Source organism: Mus caroli, chromosome 13, assembly GCF_900094665.2.
Source record: "Mus caroli chromosome 13, CAROLI_EIJ_v1.1, whole genome shotgun sequence".
NCBI classification, from domain to species: Eukaryota; Metazoa; Chordata; class Mammalia; order Rodentia; family Muridae; genus Mus; species Mus caroli.
The window spans coordinates 53,661,196-53,685,500 of record NC_034582.1 but is presented as its reverse complement, the minus strand read 5'-3'; the positions used below and the strand labels follow the sequence as shown (position 1 = coordinate 53,685,500).

The 24,305-nt window shown below is 44.1% G+C and overlaps 1 protein-coding gene and 1 long non-coding RNA gene across 10 annotated transcripts in view; one reads left to right on the top strand and one right to left on the bottom strand.

Annotated features, from left to right (window-relative positions):
- The window catches only part of Kif27 (kinesin family member 27), a 70,835-nt gene extending 54,960 nt beyond the window's left edge, over positions 1–15,875 (top strand). For 5 of the 6 annotated variants that reach the window (XM_021180420.2, XM_021180422.1, XM_021180421.1 and 2 more), the window contains 5 exons: positions 192–407; positions 8,389–8,595; positions 10,236–10,434; positions 12,270–12,434; positions 15,122–15,875. In XM_021180420.2, coding sequence (XP_021036079.1) covers positions 192–407; positions 8,389–8,595; positions 10,236–10,434; positions 12,270–12,434; positions 15,122–15,585 — 1,251 coding nt within the window. In that variant the 3' untranslated portion in view covers positions 15,586–15,875. Of the gene's footprint in view, positions 1–191; positions 408–8,388; positions 8,596–10,235; positions 10,435–12,269; positions 12,435–14,494; positions 14,591–15,121 lie in introns of all 6 variants that reach the window. The other variant, XR_002379511.2, reaches the window with a different exon arrangement.
- Positions 2,382–22,381, bottom strand: LOC110308079. Of its 4 annotated transcripts, none has more exons than XR_002379514.2 (7): positions 22,187–22,381; positions 19,447–19,542; positions 15,308–15,604; positions 15,067–15,199; positions 10,871–11,008; positions 7,359–7,405; positions 2,382–2,414 (listed from the first exon to the last, which is right to left on the bottom strand). It is a non-coding gene; the product is annotated as an uncharacterized LOC110308079 (long non-coding RNA). The 4 variants fall into 4 exon arrangements; XR_002379513.2 differs by lacking the exon at positions 2,382–2,414 and adding an exon at positions 7,104–7,132; XR_003834684.1 differs by lacking the exon at positions 2,382–2,414 and having other exon boundaries at positions 7,283–7,405; positions 22,187–22,380.
- Positions 22,382–24,305: the final 1,924 nt, after the last annotated feature.

The window sequence follows — 24,305 nt, the reverse complement described above, 5'->3', positions numbered from 1 at the left end:
GTCTTCAGACACTCCAGAAGAGGGCGCCAGATCTCGTTACGGATGGTTGTGAGCCACCATGTGGTTGCTGGGATTTGAACTCCGGACCTTCGGAAGAGCAGTCGGGTGCTCTTACCCACTGAGCCATCTCACCAGCCCGATATCTGAATTTCTTGTAACCATTTTCTATCTGGTGGGTTGTGTCTTTCTAGGCCTTAAGCACAGATGGTCTCAAAATATCGGCTCGCCTGAACTTGCTGGACCAAGAGTTATCTGAGAAGAGCTTGCAGCTTGAGAGCAGCCCGACTGAGGAGAAGGTGAAGATTTCAGAACAGGTCCAAGCGCTTCAGAAAGAAAGGGATCAGCTCCAGAGACAGAGGAACAGTGTGGACGAGAGGCTCAAGCATGGGCGAGTGCTGTCCCCCAAAGTAAGTCAGTATTCCCTGGAGCTGGAGCTGCTGTATGAGGACGAGTGATGGAGGGCAGTCACGTGATCATGAACCTGATAAACCTGATAATCCTTAAGACTTGGTCAGCTAATGAGTTCCTCTGGCATCTACCTGGTATTATAAGCCTTGGTTGATTAGACAGATCTCTTCCCACAGTGGCACCTGCATGTATCCTTCCTGACATTGCCAGCCACCTCCCTCCCGCCCCCCATCCCTTGAGCGTGGCCTCCTTAGCTGCTTCTCACCTGGAGTTGCAGATCACAGGAGTCTGAACAGCAGAGCACATAGCCTGTGCTCTCACACCTTGAGAGGGATACACATGTGCAAGCATGGATGGCCTCCCTTTTACCAGGTGGTACCCACCTGCTGAGCACCTCATCTGTCACCTCTGTATCTTTGGTAATGGGGCTAGGTGCATGTGACTTGCCTGTCTAGTGAAAAAGCTGGTGTTTTCAGCAGAAATTCTCCACCATCCAAACAAAACTATAAATCTCAGTTACAGTTTTCATGTGAGAGGGAATTAGCATTTCGATGATCCAGTCATCCCAGGAAGGGGAGCAGCTGGCAGCCTTGGGCCTCACTGAATCTTGTGTTTTATATCAGGCAAGAGAGAGGACATTAGAGGGGCTTGTGGAGAAACAGCAGAAAGATGTCACATATGTCTCCTGCTGAACCACCTGATGACTGTTGGCTGAAGGAACAGGCATCCTACATACCTGCTTCCCCAGTTCATGACTTAACTTGGGTCACTGTGCAGAGGCTCCTAAAGTGTTAATCTGGAGCCCTGAACTTTTAACGCTGAAGGGATAAGCACCTGATACACAGCACACTAGAGCAGTAAGGAACTCTGTCCACCCAGGACTGTTGCTAGGCCATGCAGGAAACAAACAAGTAAACAAAACTAAGTACTGCGCTCCCCTTGAGCTCTATGTATGACAGTGTTTACACAAAGTAATCAGAGTCACCTGGGAAGCTGTGCTAATGATCACAGTGAGCTGCAAGCAGAAGATAGACTTGAAAGCCTGATACAGCATGTGGGTAGGGCATTGTGAGATATGCCTCTTGGTACTGAGGTGGGCAGATTGCTGCAAGTTCCAGGTAGGTTCTACGCTAGCCAGACTTACATGGTGAGATCCTGTCGCAGAATACAGCTTGCATTTTATGTGGAGTTCTGTGGCAGATAACACTATGGACTTGTGGATACCACCATACATAGTACCTCCCTGGACAATACTGGACACAGTTGTGTTCTATTTAGTCTTGTGAGCATCTTTGGTTTTCTTTCTGCTCTTACCAAGAATAATATTCTCACTGGGCAATGGTGGTGGGCAATGGTGGTGCAGGCCTTTAATCCCAGCGGCAGGTGGATTTCCCTTCTGTTGCTGGGATAAAACACTTTTTAAAAGCAACTCATGAGAGGAGAAAGTTTATTTCACCTCCCAGGTCACAGTCCATTGCTGGGAGTCAGGGCAGGAACTTAAACAGAAAGCACGGTGGGTGCTGCTTGTGGCTCACTCTGGTTGGCTCTCTCTCTCTCAGTCCAGGGTGCACTGCCCACAGGATGATGCTCCTCGAAGGGAGCTGGGCCCCTCTGCATTGTTGACAGTTCCCCCAGGTTCGCTTACAGGACAGTCTGATGTACACAATCTGTAAACTGAGACTCACTCCCTTCTCAGGATGAGGATGTGTCAAATGGACAATCAAAGCAAAACTGCAACAGGACATCTCTTAGCAGCTTAACAAAACACACGCCAACTTTTAAAGTCCAGTCTAAAAAATTCCAGTGCTTTAAAAGTTCAAGGTCTTCTTTGAAAGTTAAGCCTCGTAGGCTGGAGCGCTGACTCGGTGGTTAGAGCACTGTCGCCTTCTAGAGGGCTGGAGTTTGGTTCCCAACACCCACTTCAGGTGGCTCACAACCACTTTTAACTCCAGTTCCAGGGAAATCGTCTTCTGGCCTCTGTGAGCACCTGCACACGTGTAGCATACCTACACATAGACATACACATACCTATTAAATTAAGATTAAAATAAAAAATCCAGAGTCTCTTAACAGTGAGCTCCTACAGAATAAAAGTTCCACACTTTCTTACCCCAGAAAGGAAACCGTGGGGCATATAAACAGTCAGCAGGGTAGATCCAGACCCTGTAGTTCAGCATCCGGCCCCTAAGACTCACTCAGTCACAGCCATTTTCCAGCTCTGAGCAGCTCCAACGGTCCTGTTTCTTCATCTCTGCCATCCGTGCACACGGGCTGCTCTGCTCACAGCTGTGACTATACTCAACAGCCATCCCACACACAGGCATGCCACACACAGGCATGGCACACACAGGCATGGCACACACAGGCATGGCACACACAGGCATGGCACACACAGGCATGGCACACACAGGCATGGCACACAGGCATGGCACACACAGGCATGGCACACAGGCATGGCACACAGGCATGGCACACAGGCATGGCACACAGGCATGGCACACAGGCATGGCATCTCTAACATCCTCCACTACACTGAGGATGCGCCTTCCCCAGTGGTCAGTCTCTCCTGGCCTTTCTTCAGGGACTTTGTGTCCCTGCCACATGGTACCAGGCTTCACCTACTCTCCATGTCCCCACAGTCTTGCATTTTTGTGCTTTCAAAACCAGCACTGTGTGGGAACTTTTACAAATTGCCAAGTTTGGCTGCCAGCTTGAGATGTAGTATTGTCCCCCTTTGGACCACAGCTTCTGTGTACTGACCCTATGCAAATATTTCTTTATTGCCCCAGTAGAACACATTTCATTCAGTGGTATTGATCTCTTATTAATCATAACTGATTCTCAGCCCCAACTGATCAGCATATTCTTTTCTTCTTTTTTCCGAGACAGGGTTTCTCTGTATGATCACTATATTCTCGTTCCATAATATCCCACAATGGCCCCATCCCACATTTTCACAGAATCTTGACTTCCCTGTGATCCTCACATCCCAGGCCTCCACTCTCTGCATTTCTCTTGTCATTCAGAGATTCCATGCAGCTTTTCCAGGCCACAGTGCCAAGGCCTTTACAGTCTTCTCCAGCCCCCACGGTGAGGCTCGGCACAGCACGCCACACTTCCTGGTGCAGTGCCTGTTATAGTCTCCTTTCTGCTGCTGTGATAATGCTGCGATGGGAGCTCAGAGGGAGGTACATTTCAGCTTTTGGTCACAGTTCATCTGTCACTGAGGGAAGTCAGGACAGGAACTCCACAGGGACAGACATCATGGAGGAACACTGCTTGTTGGCGTGTTTGCTGCCTTATACTCTGCCTGCTGCTCGAGACAGTGCCACACAGATCTGTTCTCAGGTCAGTCTCATCTGGGGACTCCCCCCACCCCCACCCCAGGTGACCTAGCTGTATCAGGTTGGAACTTAAATCTAACTGGAACCTGAGAACTGGACCCACCTACCTCACTGTACTGGGGGCCTGCTAACCTCCCGCTTGCCTGCTACCTGACTGCTTGTCTGCTCCCGACTTCAGGTTGGCTTTGTTATGTTGCTCAGGTTGAAATGCTTCACATCTTTCCTCGCTAGGCTCATTTCACTAACTCAGTGTGCTCTGTTTCTGTCCGTGCTGCTGCAGATGAGTTGTCTGTAGTAAGTGGTGTATAGGAAAAATGTAAGACCCTCTATTCTTATCTTTTACATTTTACTTCCATCGTCTATATTTAAACATTTGTTTATACAAAATATACATATAATGCAATTCTTGCTTGAAAGCTTTGTTAGTCTTTTGTTTCCCTTCTTTATTGAAAGGAATGTATGGTCTAAAACATTTAGAAACTACTGCCTTACACCCCGGTCTCTGGGAAGCCTATAGAAAAGTGATGTCAGGACCCACCCAGACCTGCTGTCTCAGAATTTAGAAGTAATGGCCATATGCTAGGAACTAGCATGAGTAAGAGAACTCAGCCATGCTGAGTAAGAGACACCCACAACCGTATGCAATGCTTCACTTTGACCACAACCGTATGCAATGCTTCACTTTGAGTTTTCACTCTTTTAAAATTTCATTGTGTGGAGTGTGTGTATGTACGTTTGCATATGTATGCATGCACATGCTTGTCTGCCACAGCACATGTATGGAGGGCAGTGGACAACTTGGGGGCACGCCTTCTTAGCTAGGGTTTCCATTGCTGTGAGGAGACAGTATGACCAAGGCAACTCTTACAAAGGAGAACATTTAATCGGGGCTGGCTTACATGTTCAGAGGTTCAGTCCATTATCATCATGACCAGAAAAATGCATGGAAGCAAGAGAGGTAACTGGAGAAGTAGCTGAAAGTTCTACATCTGCATAGACAGGAAGCAGGAAGAGAGGGTGACCTCAAAGCCCGCCCCCCAGTGACTCACTTCCTCCAACAGGGCCACACCTCCTAACAGAGCCGCTCCCCATGGGCCTGTGGGGGCCATTTTTATTCAAACCACCACATTCCACTCCCTGGCCCCCACAGACTTGTAGCAGGATTGTAATGCAGAAATCATTCAGTCCACCTCAACAGTCCCCAAAGTCAATTGGTCTCAACACTTTTTAAAAATCCTGAAGTCAAGCCGGGCGTGATGGCGCACGCCTTTAATCCGGCACCTGGGAGGCAGAGGCAGGTGGATTTCTGAGTTCAAGGCCAGCCTGGTCTACAGAGTGAGTTCCAGGACAGCCAGGGCTACACAGAGAAACCCNAGGCAGAGGCAGGTGGATTTCTGAGTTCAAGGCCAGCCTGGTCTACAGAGTGAGTTCCAGGACAGCCAGGGCTACACAGAGAAACCCTATCTCAAAAAAACTAACAAACAAACAAACAAACAAAAAGAAGTAGGAAAAATCCTGAAGTCAAAATATATTTAGAGACTTATGGCAGTCTCTTTAACTGTTACCTCCTGTAAAATCAAAATGAAAGGGCAGATCACATACTTCCTACATACAGAGACACAGGATATAATCACCATTGCAAATGAGAGGAAAGGGAGGAGAGTGGGAAAACATTGATCAAAGCAAGACGGAAAGCCAGCTGAGCAGACTCCAAACTCTGCATCTCCACGTCTGATGTCAAATCACTCCAGACTCCAACTCCTCTCTGCTTTGTTGACGTTATTGACTGTAACACACTTCACTCTCTTGGGCTGGTTCCACTCCCTGTTAGCAGCTCTCCTCAGCAGGTATCACACAGCTCTGGCATCTCCAATATTTCAGGGTCTCCAAGGCAACCCAGGCCTCACCTTCACAGCTTCACACAACGGCTCTCTAAGTTGGCAGCTTAGCTGGGCGGGGCCTTGCTCTGAGGTCACCGATCCCTCTATTCCACTTAGTATCAGGCTTGTCTTTAATCTGTTTACACTTCCTGGTGCCCCTTTCTCCTCAAAGTGGACATTTTGTATCGTCCCTTAATCCCCTTATTCCTTTTCATTACAGATCTGCATAAGACTGGCCACTGATAACCACACAACACAGATAGATTTTTTTATACAAATGCAGAAAGCAGCCAAAGGGCAAAATATTGAAAGAACAATTTTTAGGCCATATATTAATATTCTTATCCTCTGAAACCTCTTGAGCCAGGCCCCATAATTCAAATCCCCCTCAGCACCAGTCTTTGATGCTCCTATTAGAGCAGCCCATTAAGGCCCACTTAAAGCACTCACCTGCTTTTCTAGTCCAAAGTCCACATTCACCCAAACAAAAGCATGGTCAGGCCAATTACAACAATACCCCAGTCCCAGGTATCAACTTCTGTCTTAGTTAGGGCTTCTATTGCTGAAAGAGACACTATGACCATGGCAACTTCTATAAAGGAAAGCATTTAATCAGGGGTAGCTGACAGTTCAGAGGTTTAATCTGTTATCATCATGGCAGCAAGCATGGCAGCACACAGGCAAACACAGGAGGTGCTAGAGAGGTAGCTGAGAGTTCTACATCTGCATAAGCAGGCAGCAGGAAGAGAGAGTGACACTGTGGGCCTGGCTTGAGCATCTGAGACTTCAAAAGCCCGCCCTGCAGTGACAATCTTCTTCTAGCAAAGCCACACCCACTCCAGCAAGGTCATACCTAGTAATAGTGCCACTCCCTATGGGCCTACGGTGACCATTTTCATTCAGACCACTACAGGGGAGTCAGTTATTTACCCTTGTCTTGTGGATTCTAGGAAACAAACTTAGGTAGTCAGGCTTCACAGTAAAAAATTTTACCTACTGAGCCATCTCACTGTAGTGGGCAGTGCTCAGAGCTCTATAATAATACTGCTTTATCTCACTGGAGTGAGCAGTGCTCAGGGCTCTATGATAATACTGCTTTGTATTTTCTCAGCTGTTTCTTAACTTACATTTGAAACTGCAGAAACTAAAATTATACTTGAATTGTTCTCAGCCATGTTCTAAACTGTTCTCAGAAAACCTTTTATATTTATTTTTTATAGAATATAATAAGAGTATGAATTGAAAAGTCAGATGTAGTCTATTTAGATAACTCACTTCTATGTCTTGGCTCCTTTTATTCATTCATGGAAGTACCTTTCAAGAGTATTTAAAGTGGCTTTCTTCCCCTCCTCTTACAAATGTGATTATTAGGGCTGAAAGGGTGGTCTTCGTGGCTAGGGAGCTGAGTTCAGCTCCCAGCACCCATGTGTGGCCATGCACAGGCACCAGTAACTCCAGCTCCGTGACAGTCACTGTCCTCTTCTGGATTCTGCAAGGCACCTGTGCGCACCCATAAACAATGCACAATCATTTAAAATTACAAAACTTAATCTTTCGAAATATGATTGTTGTGTTTCTTTTGGGACAATTGGCATACAGTCAGAGGATGGTTAGCTACTGCACAGAGAAGTGGCTATTGCATGTCTCCCCCACTGTTCTTCCAGAAGATTTTATAAGATAACATTCTAAAGGAAGTATGCAACTTCCTGCTGGATGAAGTTATTACCTGTTTCGTGAACTGGAGAAGAGGAGGGCTGGAAGTCTAAACAACTCCTAGAAGTGGTGGGAAAAATAACAGACATATGGAAATAGTTTTGAATTTTTCATTAATTCGTTCAACAAATACTAAGTTTAAATATACAATAAACGCCATGCTAAGCAGTGAGGAGTACAGGCAAGGCCATCTCCCTGCCGAGGCTTGCTCTACACAGGCACAGGAACACAGAGCCACACCCAGATTTCCGTCTGTCCCCTTCCCATCTTCAGCTAGTATAACCTCGGACAGCTCGAAGAACCATTTGGTTTTCTGACACAAAGAGCATATTGGCTGATGTTATGTTGCAACCATTTGAAATAACCCTTCCTGGAAATATTTTTTGAAGGGGGTTAAACAGGGTTTCATCATGGAGCCCTTGAACTCTTGATTCTCCTGCCGTAGCCTTCTAAATACTGGAATTTTGGACACACACATCTATGTCTGGTTCATTTCATAGAACTCTTAAGAAATGTTGCAGCTCCCTAAGCCCTGGCTGCTTCTGTTCCCTCTGCTGCATTGTCCCACAGACTGTCCTTGTCACTAGTTCTCAGTGGGTTCCAAGCGTCCTCTCCTCCTTTCCCAGCCCTGTGCAGTTTTGCTAGGTCTTTGGGGGCGGTGTACAGCAGCTCTATGAGGCCTCATCAGGACAGACTCTGTGCTGCTCTAGGAGTATTGAGGGACAGTCTATGAGCTGAGGCTGTGTCCTTGTGCCTCCCTTGGATTAGGTAATCAGGGTGTGCTGCACAGCCATGGGACATCATAGAACTCGCCTAACTTTTGCATCTTCTATTTAGATATATGCTACTATGAAGACCTGATGGCCGTGTGTCATACATGCACTAACACGTGATACATCATATAGCTTAGCTAAATCTAAATACCATGTTCTTTCCATGTAGTGAGAGTTTAAACTCAATCACATGGTAAAGTCTGATCTAAGCGCATGGCAGAGGCCAGGTTTTATCTGTTCTTTAAGATGAATGTTTTTCATGACCTCTAGGAAGAACATCTTCTTTTTCAACTGGAAGAAGGAATAGAAGCCCTGGAAGCTGCGATTGAATTCAAGAATGAAAGCATCCAGAGTCGCCAGAACTCACTCAAGGCGTCATTCCAGAACCTCTCTCAAAGTGAGGCAAATGTTCTGGAAAAGCTAGTTTGCCTGAATATTACTGAGATTCGAGCTATTCTTTTCAAATATTTCAACAAGGTATGTTTCTAAGGAACACCACTTTTTTTAGGAAGGGTCAAGATGCCTTGTTTGTATTGAACTTTTAAAGGAAGTGACATTCCCAAAGATGTTATGGCCAATTAAATATAAGCACAGGTTCCCTTTATGGACCTGAGTGTTGTGAGGAAGTTTGTGAATTAACCAAATAAGCCTTAGCGTTGAGGTGTTAAACTGAAGGCCCCTTGTAGGAGGTCTAGAGATTTACCTGACTGCCTTCCTGGTCCTTCTTGATTCTCAATGTCAACACTAGTTAGGAAGTCCAGGGGCTGCAGTGCTGGGTTGCCTTCTGCCGTGCTGGTGAGTAGGGGATGTGTGCCACATTGGTGGCAATGACAGTATTAAGTTTTATTAGTTTGAATGTGCTTAAGTCAATCAGATTTTATTTTAAAATGGCAGTTTACTGTTAGAGGTATTTTGAAACATTGAGAACTATATTAATGTTTTCTCTAATATTTTTCCACTTGAAATTTATTTTATGAAGAATAGCTTTTCCCTAAAAATATAGTGAGTTAAAGAGAGTATCTGACAATTGATATTAACTAAAATAAAGACTTTTTCAAAGTCTAATTGTGTGAAATACAAAGTGAGTGAGAAGCTCAGCAAAGCAGCCACACCTGTAACCCCAGCACCAGGGGCGGAGCAGCAGGGGCTCTCTGTGGGTGTGAGGACAGCCTTGTCTGAAGGATGGCCAGAGGCTCAACAACAACAACAACAAAAGTGAACAAAATATTAAGCAGTCTCCTGAGGCTGGAGTAACCCGTCAGTAGTCAGCAGCTATTACTGATAGACTGTATGTAGTCGGCATGTGGCCTAGGCTTGGAGACAGTCTCTGATGGCATCCTGAGGGTTCTTAGCCAAGGGGTGTAGCTAAGGCCACATGAGTGTTGTTTTTAATGGGAGTCATTTGAGACTCCTGTCAGGATCTTCAGCACAGACCCTGTCTACAGTACTCTGCGTCCTTACCAACACAGCAGACCTCAACACACAAAATGCAGTGGCCTGAAGCAGAACTGCGGCATTAAAGGTTAAATTACTCTTTCACTTAAAGACAGAGTGATATGTAGATGTTGCAAGAATATAAACATTCCTCTATAGCTGTGTGGACTATAAAAATAGTTACAAAATTATAGAAAACCATGGTGGCATGTGTCTACAGACCCCGAGCACTTAGGAGGTGAGTTCAAAGCCAGCCAGAGATACATAGTAAAACCATGTCTCCAAAACAAAAGGAACCAGGAAAAAGAATCATGTCCTCTGAACTACAGAATCATGTCCTCTGAACTAGAGAATCATGTCCTCTGAACTACAGAATCATGCCATCTGAACAACAGAGCCTTATCTAAGACGCTTCGGAAGGGTGACTATTAGTTCAATACTGTATTGAAAATGAAAGTATTACTGATTCAGAATTCTGACAAACTCAAAAGGTTGTTGGCTATTATTTTGTAGTTATATTTAAAAGCATTTGCCTAGGCATCTATCCAGCACCTGTTAAAAGGCACTTACGATACTATTGAGGTTAAATAGCTTCACCTTCATGTAGTCCAAGAAAACTGGGCAATCTATTATTGTGTTAGGTACATAAGATACACTTAAAAGATTAAAAAAATCTTTGATAGGTAATTAATTTGCGAGAAACGGAACGTAAACAACAGTTGCAGAATAAAGAGATGAAAATGAAGGTTCTAGAACGGGATAATGTGGTCCATGAGTTGGAATCTGCGTTGGAGCAGCTGAGACTGCAGTGTGACCGGAGACTGACCCTCCAGCAAAAGGAGCACGAACAGAAGATGCAGCTGCTCTTACAGCATTTCAAAGGTAGCCCCTCCCCCTGCTGTCAGTTACTCAAGGGGTGGGGGGGAAGGGAGCAGGGCCACAGTGTGCCCCATGTCACTGTTCTGCTGTGCACAGTCACTGCTTACAGATGCTCTTGACCTTCACACACATGGCTACCGTGTTTCCTATCATTCTGATGTAAGATGGCTTATGTTTGAAGTGCCATCCCTTTGCCTGCTCCCAGACCCCCAAGAACTCCTGAAATCCTGTTGGTCTGTTGTTGGTCTGGCTTTTATGTGGAAATGTAAAACAACTTCTGGCATTTTCAAGTACAGATGAAGTGATAGGCTCTGCTGTAATTTTTTTAGTTGAGTATAAAATTCTATGCATTATAGGTCAAAATTGATAGGTTTGTAGCATTCTTAGCGATCAGAAGCCCAACAATAGAGGAGCTGCAGTCAGAGTCTCCTCACATTACCTGAGAGCACGCTAGTGCCCAGACAGAGGCAGCTCTCTCACTGCTGGCTGGCTCTGTTTCAGCTGCAGTGTAGCCGCTCAGCCTTGACGCTCAGGAACACAGAGCTGACGTGACCTAAGGCAGTTTAAAAGAAGCAACCTGAAGAAGCAGAAAATTGGAAAAGATAACTTTGGGTGTGGAGGAAATGACAATAAGTTAACTTTACAAAGTTAGTTAGCAACTGCTTTGCCTCGTGAGCAGAGTTCCCCTTGGTAGGACCCCACACCACTGCATTCCGACACGTCCCATTCTTTCTGTACTTGTGCTTAATGCTCTCTGAAAGTGATGATGGAGCAGAGCTGCTGTGAGCTTTAGATGACCAGGATCACATAATAGGAGCTCAGCTAGCAGAGTGCTCCCAGTGTGCGTGCAGCCTGAGTCCGTTCTAGCACTCTTACACCCATGATACTGTGTCTCTAAAAAGTCATTAAAAATTAAATTGTTTCTATAGCTACACATAAAGATTACACACACTAGTTAAAATTACTAACAGTTTGTGAGTTTTCTAATTTCAAGTGCATTGTATAGAAAATAAAGTTGTGTGCTTTGACTGGTTGGCCTTTTTGGTTTTGGTGCTGAAGATGAAACCCTGGGGCCTGGCACACGATAGTCATGCACTCAGTGAACCACTCAGATGCACTGGGCTTCACTTTAAAGCAATCTGATGGCTAAGTAAGAAATAAGAATAGCAAATGAGTGAAAACAATAGAGCCATTCTGTGTGTGTGGTCATACGAAGGAGGCCTAAGAGTGCCTGATACCAGATCATTACTGAACAAAGGTGCACACTCACAGATACTAACTACAAGTCTGACATTACCTGGAGCAACGATCAGAGCTCCCCAACCCACTCTGTAGTATTTTTCCTTGTGATTTAATCTTTCTAGACTCATTATTAATACCTTTTCAGTTTGTGGGGTTTTGATTGTATATTTCTTGGGTCTCTAAACTCAGATGTAAGACTTTCTATACATTCATAGTCCTAATACAAACTTAATGTAATCTTTGAACGTGGACGACTGGCTGAGCCTCACACAGGTTTGCTGTTTAAGAGGAAATGCCCATTCTTGGTAAGTAAGCCTCGTCAGCAGCAATGGCAAACCCCTGAGCTGGGAAGAGGAGGTGTCTGTCAGAGTGGGCAGAGAAGGAAGTGAGGGGGCAGTCCTGTTTAAAAAAAAAAAAAAAAAAAAAAAAAAGCTTATAGGCAAAAGATTTCATACTGTGGCTGAAAAAGATCCCTTCAGGTAACAGAGATATGTAACATACTTGTGACCCTCCGGTGAGTCTGGAGCTATGCTAAAGTGAAATTTTGAAAATTCATTTAAAGTCAAAGTTAAATATAAATAAATGTTGCTTTGTAGACCAAGATGGAGACAGCATTATAGAAACACTAAAAAACTATGAAGATAAAATCCAACAGCTGGAAAAGGATCTCTACTTCTATAAGAAAACCAGCAGAGATCTCAAGAAGAGACTGAAAGACCCCGCCCAAGGAGCAGTGCAGTGGCAGCGCACACTGACCGAGCGTAAGGCTTCTGGTGTCCCTACCATCAGCTGAGACCCTCCCTGATTGTAGTGGAGCACTACCCAAGTACAAGGTTGTGAGGGTGAGGTGAACAGACAGTGTTCATGTGAGACAGAGCCCACAGACTGCTGGGAAAGTGAGGGTGAGGTGAACAGGCAGTTTTCATGTGAGACAGACAGAGCCCACAGACTGCTGGGAAAGTGACCACTGGGGTGGGAAGGGAATGCTTGTGGGTTTCTGTTTCTCTTTTCTTTTTGGTTTTCTGAGACAGGGTTTCCTCTGTGTAGCCCTGGCTGTCCTAGAACCTGTTCTGCAGACCAGGCTGGCCTTGAACTCAGAGCCTGCCTGTCTCCCGAGTGCTGGGACTAAAGGTGTGCACCTCCACGTGATCATTTTGTTTTCCCTGGGAAAAGCTTTACTTACTATGGAAAATATTAAGATCAAATTTGAAAATGAAGGTACAATATGGCTAAAGTATTGTTTCAAAGGATATACTAAAACCAAATAAAGGTTGTTTCAAATACTATCTTGGGGTAGTATACATGCCGGGCCTTGAACCTCTTCCCCTTTCCTAGGAGTTGGGCACTGCACCTCACCTGTGCCGGCAGCACTGTGCTGTTGTTTCCTCAGCTCAGACTTTGACTCTGCCCTGAGTTCTCAATGTAAACCATAGCTGTGCAGGGCTCGCTCACCTCAAGCTTAACACGGCTCTTGCTGCAGACTTGGTAACCTTGTCTTACCAACAGCTAAGGAGTATACTTGACTCTCAAATAGCAAAGATATGTAAAATGTCAATATATAAGCTACATTAAAATAATCATAAAACTGTAGAAAATGATCTACTATGTGCCAGTGGCTTTTGCTGCCTTTGACTCTTAACCTTTAAGGTCCTGTCTGATATTTTTCTATATCATAGGAATTAAGCCTTCTTATTACCAAGAGCAATTTTATGCAGGAGATGCCGCGAGGTTAGGAGCAATGGGGCCCACATGGCGCTCCCAGCCCCCTGTAACTCACTCCAGAGGGTCTTACACGTTGTGGCCTCACACAGACGCACACACATACACACAATACATAAATAAACCTTTATTCAACAAGATTTTTAAAAACTGTACAAAGAATAATAATACAAATGAAAGTAAAAGTATGTATTTCTAAAATCTGGCATGACTTCCAGAATTTAAAACACTTGATCAAATTCAATAATAATTAAATGTGCATATGTAAAATTAACCCCTTAATAAATAGAATGATTACCATGACAAAGTACTCTGCAAAACTCAGAAATTCCTGGAAGGTAATAATATATTGTTATCAACAATCAATATTTCTAAAATAACTTGACCCAAAATTTGAAAGTTAGAAAGTTATATAAAAGAAATACTTATTTCTAGCTGTTTTTAAAAATAATTTCTGGGGCTGGAGAGATGGCTCAGATGTTAAGAGCACTGACTGCTCTTCTGAAAGTCCTGAGTTCAATTCCCAGTAACCACATGGTGGATTACAACCATCTGTAATGAGAGCTGGTGCCCTCTTTGGCCTACAGGCATACGTACAGGCAGATCATAAATCTTTTAAAATTTTTTATACCTAGAGAAAATTAACATATAGACAAGCATATTCTAATTTATAATCCAGGGCTTAAAGCAACTGAGTTTAACCCCTGGTACTGGGGACACAAAGATGAATTTATTGAAACCCCTCCACACCAGAAAACATGAGCTAGCCGTAGATACAGATCTTCACCTGGAATTAGAACAGATACAAAGTTGCCCATAGGCAGTGACTGCTAACATTTGCCATCTATGCTAGTCACTGGGAAGCTTAGCTTAGCCTCTGGGCTGCCATTGGTGCCTGGGGAAGGCAGCCACATGTCAGACAGAGACAGACTCTCAGCCAAGGCTTGGGGAAGCCCACTAGACTCTGTCCATTGGTATTTATTGTGTGTGCGTTTATGTAGGGATGGGGGTCAGAGGACACAACATGCAGCGGTCAGTTCTCTCCTTCAGTGGTTGTAGGTCATTTTAAAGCCAAGCTCCAGCTTAGATTCTGTCTTCACAGGGCTGAAAGAGTACTGAGCACTTGGAGGGGATGTGACACCCTCTCCTTGCCCCTCAGGCACTCCTCACACATGGATTATACCCTTCATAAATGCAGGTAATATACATAAAAATAAATAACTCTTCAGGATAGAGAGCTGGCTTAGCAGTTAAAGGCAGAGCCTAGGCTTGGTGCCCAGCACCCACATGGCAGCTCTGAGTCGTCCGTAACTCTCGTCCCAAAGGGATAAGACACCTTTGCTCTCCGGGCATCTTGCATACACATTAGGTGCACAGACAGACATGCAGGCACACACCCATGTATAAAGCAAATAGTGAATTACATTAGACTTAGAAAGTAATAATTATTTCTTTAAAAAGATTTCAGAGACACACAGTGCTCATAGGTTTATAGAGAGTACCAAAATTATAGATGAGTTTTCAACTTTAATGGGTTAAAGATGTTTATAAGAGAATCAAGACTGCCCTTGAGGCACACGTCTGTCTGTCTGAGGAAATCATTAAGCAGGAGTTTGCAAGTACCACATCTTTAGTGAGAATGATGTAGTTTGTAGGGTGCTGTGGCAAAAATACCTGATTTTCAGAAGATGGTGTTCGCTTGTTTTGTCTTGTGTCCGGTTCTCTGTAGATCATGATGCTGGAGATGGAGTTCTGAATCCAGAAGAGACGACTGTGCTTTCTGAAGAACTAAAATGGGCATCTAGAACTGAAAATACAAAGTTGAATGGAAGCGAAAGAGAAGTAGACAATTCTTCAAGCAGCTTAAAAACCCAACCACTGACCCAGCAGATTCCAGAAGATGGCCCAGACTCACTTCCAGTCCATAGCTCGTTAGCGCCCTCTAGTGGCCAACTTCAGAGCATTGCCGATAAAACAGAGGCCCGTCCATTTACACACTCTCAGAGTCCACCACCACACCAGTTCCAGCCTGTGAGAAGTATAGGACCGCTTCAGGGGGTCAAGCCTGTCAAACTGTGTCGCAGAGAATTACGTCAGATTTCTGCCGTGGAGCTGTCTTTGCGGCGATGCAGTCTTGGAGCTGGGGGCCGGTCAATGACTGCTGATTCCCTTGAAGACCCCGAGGAAAGCTAGTGATTTCAAAGCACAGGCCCTGAACAATAAAACTTCTGATTTAGTAAATGTGTGGAACGATGCCTTTTCTGACTTACAGAACTAAACCTCAGGGTAGCGAGCTCTTTCCTGGGACACAGGAATGGGGTTGGCACCACTCCTGTGTACGACAGTGTATGTGGGGGCTTTGTTATTTCATAAATGCATTTTTGAGTGCTTGTACACTGAACGATTTCTACTTGTGTGTATAAGTTCCTTTCCTGACATACTTGCTTTATTTTTTATGTACATTTTAAGAACAAAATTAGACTAAAACACCCTTCGGATGTATATTATTCTATAATATAAAGACATATTATAGAAGTACATTATAACCCATAGTATTTGAATGTTAAAATGCAAGTGTGTTGCTATTTTTAAGCTGCAGATAAGCCCTGACTGTGCCAGAGTTACCTACCTAATGAAAATGTTTGCCAGAATTAAGCCTGTGGGCTGAGGTGCATTGCAATTGTTGGAACTTAGTGGGTCAGCCTTAACTCTAACATGGTAGCTTTTCATTTTTATAGTTATTTTTTATAGAATGCAAATTTTCACCTTTATCCTGTCTTATGCATTCTACATTACCTCTCAGACAATGCCAGAACTAAGAGAAATGTCTGCAGCTTCCTGGACAGGGAAACTGATCACGGAGCAACACGCGTTATTAATCATCCCAAGGAAAGAAGCTGTGTGTGTGTGAGCGTGTGGCCATGTGGGGTATGTGAGTGCCGCATCCTCTGATTACACACACACACATATATATGTATATACATACATATACACACATACACACATATATACACACATACACATATATATACACATACATTCACATACACACACATATACACACACACCATACACACACATATTATACACACATACACACATATATACACACATACACATATATATACACATACATTCACATACACACACATATACACACACACCATACACACACATATATATACACATACATTCACATACACACACATATACTCATACACACACACCATACACACATACACACACATATATATACACATACATTCACATACACACACATATACTCATACACACACATACATACACACATATATACACATACATTCACACATACACACACATATACATACACACACACATATATACACATACATTCACATATACACACACATATACTCATTCATACACACACACACACACACACAGGTCTGATGGTTTCCAGCCTTGTAGGCTCAAGGGCATCGGGGTATAAATATGTACATGAAATCTTGCTAAAATATAAATATCTCTAAGTTTTTCTGGATCAATTAAATGAGCAATCAGTTCTTTCCTACTGCATTTATCTATGACAGGCAACATCTCATTATAATGCCCTGAAGTATTGTTTTGTTTCTTTTCCATACTTTCACATTACACCAAAGCTGGTTCTTAGACTAATCAGAGCCAGTGGCAAAACCACCGTTATGGAAGCCTGTGCAGCTCCCACTGAAGTCTCAACACCTACTTCCTCACTGAATCCATTGTTTAAAGTGTGCCTGTGTCTATACATATACACACATACACATAGTGGTGTGTGTGTGTGTGTGTGTGATGACAAAATGTAAGTGCCTTCAACAAAACCTAACAGTTATATACTAGGTGAGTGTGGTGCCACATGTCTTTAATCACAGAAGTCTGGAGGCAGAGGCAGGTGGGTCTCTGTTCTCCTGGTCTACATAGCAAGGACAACCAGGACTATAGAGAGAGACCCTGTCGCAAAAAAACAAAACAAAACAAAACAAAACTATCATATATTAGTAAATATCTTTTTATTAATGAAGGTCCTAATATAAATTTAAGATTAAATAACATGCTGTGTCTTAATAAGCAGTTTATAAAAACTTTTTCACTAACAAAGCAATAGTTACATAAGACTACAGTGATTTCATCAGATGATACAAATGTAAACTGGCCACCAAGTAACAAGGGCATACCTTCCCCATTTCCTATTAAACATTTCATTTGGATCTTGCACATGCTTTGATAAATTTCATTCCCATACTCAAAAATATATAAATAATGTCGCAAACAATATAATGTAGGTGTAAACAGTTCATTCTAGTTAGGTCAGTTTGCCTAGCCTCGAACTATAAGATACCTTCTCCCCGCTGTAAGGACAGTTAGATTTTGTCACTTGAGTTTCCCAGGGGGTGCTGCTGGTATGTGCATGTATGTGCTTGCTCATGCATATTATGCATGTGTCTATGTATGTATATTTATGTATTGTGTGCATGTGTGTGTGTGTGTGTGTGTGTGTGTGTGTGTGTGTGCCTGTGGAAGTCAGAGAGTAGAACTAGGTGCCGTCCCTTACTACTTCCCACATGATTTCTTAGACAGGGTTTCCCATTGAACCTAGTCACTATTTAGACTAGGCTGGCCAGCTAGCAAGTCCAAGATGCACCTGTCTCCTTGCCCCAGGCCCCAGGCTGAGGTTATAGGCAAACACCACCACACCTGGCTTTTTGTGGGTGCCAAGGATGTCTGAACTCAGATCCTCAGGCTTAAGCAGCAAGAACTTTACCCACTGAGCCATCTCTCCAGCCTGACTTTCTCTATATATAAAATGCATTGGGTTTTTTATTTTGTTTTTTAGAGACAGGGTTTCTCTGTGTAGCCCTGGCTGTCCTGGAACTCACTCTGTGGACCAGGCTGGCATCGAACTCAGAAANCCGCCCGCCTCTGCCTCCCAAGTGCTGGGATTAAAGGCGTGTGCCACCACTTCATGGCTTGTATAAAATGGGTCTTCTGTTGTTCACTATGCTTTCCACATGCAACAGAGTATTCGAAGGGAAAATGCTCTGCCCCTGTAAAGTGTTCTTTCCTCCCCTGACTCTGGAGTGTTACTTGGGAGCCATGGGTAATGGTGACTCTATCAGGTGCTTTTGCACCCTGACCCCTGGTGCTGGGGTGAGCTCAGGGCTGTGGGTACTCTGCAGCTCCTACATGCTCTGCCTCTGAGCTGTGGACACTCCGCAGCTCCTACATGCTCTGCCTCTGAGCTGTGGGACACTCCGCAGCTCCTACATGCTCTGCCTCTGAGCTGTGGGGACTCNGGGACACTCCGCAGCTCCTACATGCTCTGCCTCTGAGCTGTGGGGACTCTGCAGCTCCTACATGCTCTCTGAGCTGTGGGCACTTTATGCTCCTTGAGTTTGATTTCTCCTCTGGTGTCATGTTTTGAGTGCGTCAATCTTTTGTATCCCTATGAACTCAGAGTGCAGAGTCATCAAAAATAATTATGATTGTAATGACATGGACTTTATTTTCGTTCACTACTGCCTTGTTTATACTAACCTCCAGCAATAAACTTATGCTTATTTAAGAGCAGGTGCCTTTCATGACTGATTACAATGGAATCAAGTCAGTATTGAGGGCAGTTCTGTGCTCCACACGGGCTCTCACATACTAGATGTGAGCAATAGGCAGAGTATCACAGCCTGACACTGAAGGGGAGGGAGGGCCGCTCGTGTCCACAATATGCTCAGCTTCTTTGGAGTTTTAAAAATATTTATTACATATATTTTACATTTAAAACTATGACGAGCTGTAGACTATCTCCATTTTCATAACACTTTCAACACTTACAATATGTGAGAGAGACTGAGGCCTGCTGCAGTAACTGTCTCCAGCACACAGAGCATGCTCTGGTTGGAGCCTAGGCTATGGGGTGGTGCTTTATCAGGGATGATGATGGGTACCCTCCACCCTGACAGCTTTATCACTGCAGCTGCTGCTGCTGCTGCTGCTGACTGACTGACTGACTTCTCACAGGACTGTAAGAGATGCACACCTCACCTGCACAGGGTCGCTGCTCATTTCTGTCTCTCAAGATGAGCTGCCCACAGGCACCCAACACTGGAAATGGTGATTGATGGCTTTGGTGTCCTTTGACTTGAACCGGGCAGGGGAGAAATCAGAACAAGAGAAGTTATATAAAGGAACCTCAGAAAACTCTGATGACAGTTATAGCATCTGTTTTAAATGTTTCCGGGAGTTTTCATTTGCACCTCCCACCCCACCCCAAGGCAGGCAAGCTGTATTTGTCTCTTAATATATTTTTAATATTTTTTTATAGGAAGGTCTGTGTGACAGGGCCCCAAGACCTCAGTGTGACTCACACCATACCGAAATACTGATCAAGCTGTAAGAACGCAGCATGTAGACAGCACCACGCACCAAAAAACAAAAACAAAGGCCTAACCCATCAACGCCCATAGTTCTTGGAAGGTTGTAGTTCTGCTTCTAGCTGACTCTTTCTGTTAGCTGAAGTATGTCAACCTAGGACATGGGTTTTGTGTTCAAAGGCTCACTCTGAGAAAGACTCAGACATACCCTGGGATTCCAAACACCAGTGTAGTCACTAGCTGGCTTACTAAAGACTTTCTCTTGGCTTAAACCCATGTCTGAGCAGTCTCTGGTAGATAACATAACAGAGACTTCTACTGGATTCTGGATCCATTGCTTTGAGAGACATCGTTTTATAGTCTTCATTTCACTGTGTCAGATCCGTTACGCTCAAGGAGTCAAGCCACTCAGGAAAGGAAAAAGTTTAAAACCTTTTTTTTTTTTTTTCCCCCGAGACAGGGTTTCTCTGTGTAGCCCTGGCTGTCCTGGAACTCACTCTGTAGACCAGGCTGTCCTCGAACTCAGAGATCTGCCTGCCTCTGCCTCCCAAGTGCTGGGATTAAAGGCATGGGCTGCCACACCCAGCCAAAGCCTTTTTTAAAATGCTTGTCATTAAAGTAAAACAAATGAAAATTACTTTAAAATCATTCATGTCTTATAGTTTTGAGCTTATTATAGTAGATACAAAATAAAGTATGATTTTTGAAATCCAGATAGGTAAATATTGTTCACTTGATTTTATTTAAGCTGTCTACTTTTTTAAAGTGTTGGGGAATCAAACCCAAGGCCTTGTGTGTCACCTGACCCCATCTCCCCAATTCCCAGCAGCAAATTAGAGGCACATGGTGCTTTACCCTTCATTCCCCACTGGGACCCAGGTGACAGCTGAGAAGATGCGTAACTAGGGGCAGGAATGGAGGGATAGCACAGAAAGGTTTACTTCAAAATATTTCATAAACCAGCCCCCCCTCCACTTTTTAAACATATTTGGAGAGGATTTATTTTATTTCTCTGACAAAAGGACTAAACCTTAACATCAACATCTAGATATCTCCTTTAGACTCCTATGGAAGACACCCACAGAAACCCCTCCTACAGAAGACTCACTGGACTAGCTCTTTGAAAATACACAGCCCTTTAATCCCCACACTCAGAAGGCAGAGGGAGGCCAATCTCAGAATTTGAGGCCAGCCTGGTCTACAGAGCCAGTTAGAGGTCAACCAGAGAAACCCTGTCTCGAAAAAGTACAAAAGAAAAAAGAAGAAAACAATGCCCAGTTTTTATACTGGTTTCTTTAACTGTGGTCACCACTCACTCAGGATTATAGAAAAGCCCATGACAGAAGTGAGCGAAACTAGAAGCCCGCAGCACTAGAAGCAGCAATGTCAAAGGGTTAGGTGATTGTAAACAAATTGATGATTCATTTCTACTAAACCGTACAATCTCAATTATTTTGCTTACTTTCCCCCTCATTAAAGATGTTCATTTGTGATTACAAACCAGTAGCCATTTGTCTGCCTAGAGAGGCGGAGCTTGTCCTGCTGAGGATTTAGCAGACTGGTTACTTTTTAGCATTGCCTGTGCTCTCTGGTCAGGAAGAATAGGAAATGAGATCACTGTCACGCCCGGGCCACTCCCTGAGGTGAGTTCCAGCATCTCAAGGCTGGTAGCATCTGAACTAGTTCTAGGCCTTGGCCTAAGAGCATGTCCTCTCACTGGGCATGCAGTTAAAACAACTCCAGTTTTTCCAAACTACCAGTAAGCCATTTTTCAAAATAAAAAAAAAATTATCATTTGTTTATTCTTTAAAAAAAAATGAAATATTTCAAATGCAACATTGTAATCACTTTCATGAGAAGGAAACGGGCATTTTAAATTATATATGGCAGTCTGTTGCTTCCTAGAGAAACAGACAAACACACATTCAAAAGTAGTGCCCTGGTGCTTAGGGTGAGCTTCACGTTCCCAAAGTTGCCTATTTAAGTGGAATAACTTCCAGCACTCACGTGATACAGCATTTTCTAAATGAATTGCTCTCCAGTTCATATATCTTAACAAGAGAGATTACCATATTCCCTGCATTTTCATGGGACTTCTGTCAGGAAAATATTTAAAATATGCTAAGTCCTCCTCAACAGTCATAAGTCATACTTGGTTACTCTCCTTGATTTTTGAGTGAAAAGCCACATTTTTACTGGGATTTGAACCAGTCTTGTGGGCCACTTGTTATTTCTTCCTTTAGCAACGGTGACTTCAGAAGGACTGAACCGCAGCTGGAGTAATGACATTCCCTGAAGCTGAAGAGGCTCATTTCGCAGCTAGGTAAGCAGGCTGCCAGCACGTGGCCTTCATTTGGCGTGCCCTCATCTACACTCAGATACAGAAGAAATCAGAGCCAATTTGATGTTACCATGGTAGCTGTCCGCTGTCGGTTTTCAGAGGGAGCTCCTTCCCATTAGTGTGTGTGTATCTGTGATGTTAATACTCCACTTCTCTACCAGAGTACCCGTGACCTGAGCAGGCAGACCCTCAGGAGGCGACCTGGGGGTAGTAGAATCTACAGTCTGAAGAGTTCTGTGGGATTGTGAACCAATAAGGAAGGAGGAAGACTTCTGTATACTTCCTGAGGGAGGGAGGGCTGTGAGAAGAGCTCCGTGTCAGAGTGATTGCCTAAGTTTAATCCCCAGTACCTTCCAGTAGAAAACGTAGTGTCCTCCGTGAGCAGCAAGTTAGATGGTAAAGAGCTGACTGATTTTGGTTGGCCAAGTTATGCCAAACCTAGACGCCTCAGGACCAGAGACAGTGACCTGCTTAAGTTTTGGGTTTGATAATTAGTTTGAAAGACACAGTGTCTCTATGTAGCCCTGGCTGTACTGGAACTCACTATGTAGACCAGGCTGACTTTGAACTCCCAGAGACTGACCTGCCTCTGCCTCCTGAGTGCTGGGGTTAAAGGTGTGGTCCCCCATGCCCAGCCTCTGCCTAAGTTCTTTTTGTTTCATTTTAAGTTTCTTTTAAGCATGTTACCTAATACCATCTTCCCCCCAGTATACACATCCAAGTGGACACTTGGGCGAACTGTCACAAAATACAGAACATGCCTGCCACTCAGGTTGAGAGACCACCTCAGCAGCTCGCCTAACTCTGGAGCTTCTCAAACTGCTACCTCCCATACTGGAGTGTTCTGAAAGGGGGCAGCTGGCTTTGTTGAGGTTTCTGCTTTTCCTTTTAAGTGGATTAAGTTTTAAGAAAAACATGAATGTTTTTCTTAACAAAAGAGCAGACAGTAGAGGTTTCACATACCTACCAAACTGCACACATGCAGATATCTCTAAAGTGTCAAACCTACCGGCTGCCAAGCTCTCATTATGTAGCCCAGGCTAGCCTTGAATTTGCAGTCATCAGCCTGACTGCTGAGGTTACAGACGTGAGCCACCATGCTCACTCATAGAGCTCTTTATTACCCAACATTCAGTTATATGAGCATTCACTATCTGTGTTGTATACTCTAAGAGTCTACACAACTGTAAATCAGTGTCGTGTCGTGGATAACAGGTTCAGTACTCTAAATAAAAATCCTGTGCTCTGCCTAGTCTACCCTCATTCTGTGCTAACTCCCATCAGTCACCTGTTTTACAACTGTTTCCATAGTAGTTGTTCATCTCCTGCCCCCGAATGTCATGTAGCTAAAATTACCATGTAATGTGTAGTATATATCCTCACAAGACTGTCTTTTTTCCATTATGTAAAGATCACACAAACATCGCCTACAGTGCTTCACATATCAGAAGTCAACTGCATCACCCTGACGACCACAGAGCCCCCCAACTCTCCTGTATAATAGATTAGCTCTCCACAGTAAAAGATTCCTTCAGTTATACCTCACGCTCCACAGTAGGGCAGCTACAGTTCTGCTTTCTGCACTCCACAGTCCCTTCCACCTCCGCTTCACTGGCTAACAGATGAAACTGGTAGCCTTCCCGTGACCCACCAGAGTTGGAAAGTTTCATTCGAAAGGCTCAAACACATCATTGCCACCATATGCTGGAGATGCTACCTGCCAGCATCAGGATGGACCAGCTGGTCTTTAGTCCTGGCACGGTCTTCTTCCTGGAGGCCCCACCATCCAGGCAAAGGAGCTTCATTTCCTTCTCTTTAGCTTCTATTAACTTGACCCTCATGTTTTTATATTTCTTAATTTGTGTCCTTATTTGCATGGAGTACTTCTCTCTGATAATTTCCTGGATAAAGCAGACGGGAGTCTGAATATTTAAGATTTTGGCTGGAAAAATGGCTCAGCTGTTAACAGCACTTGCTTGAACTGGTTAGTTTACGGCAGTCTGACACAAACTATAGTCAAGCTTCCAGTAAGATCAGGCTATAGGCAAGCCTGTAGGGCATTCTTATTAGTGATTGATGGGAGAGGGCCCAGCCCATTGTGGGTGGTGCCATCCTTATGCTGGTGGTCCTGGGTTCTATAAGAAAGCAGGCTGAGCAAGCCAGGGGAAGCAAGCCAGTAAGTAACATCC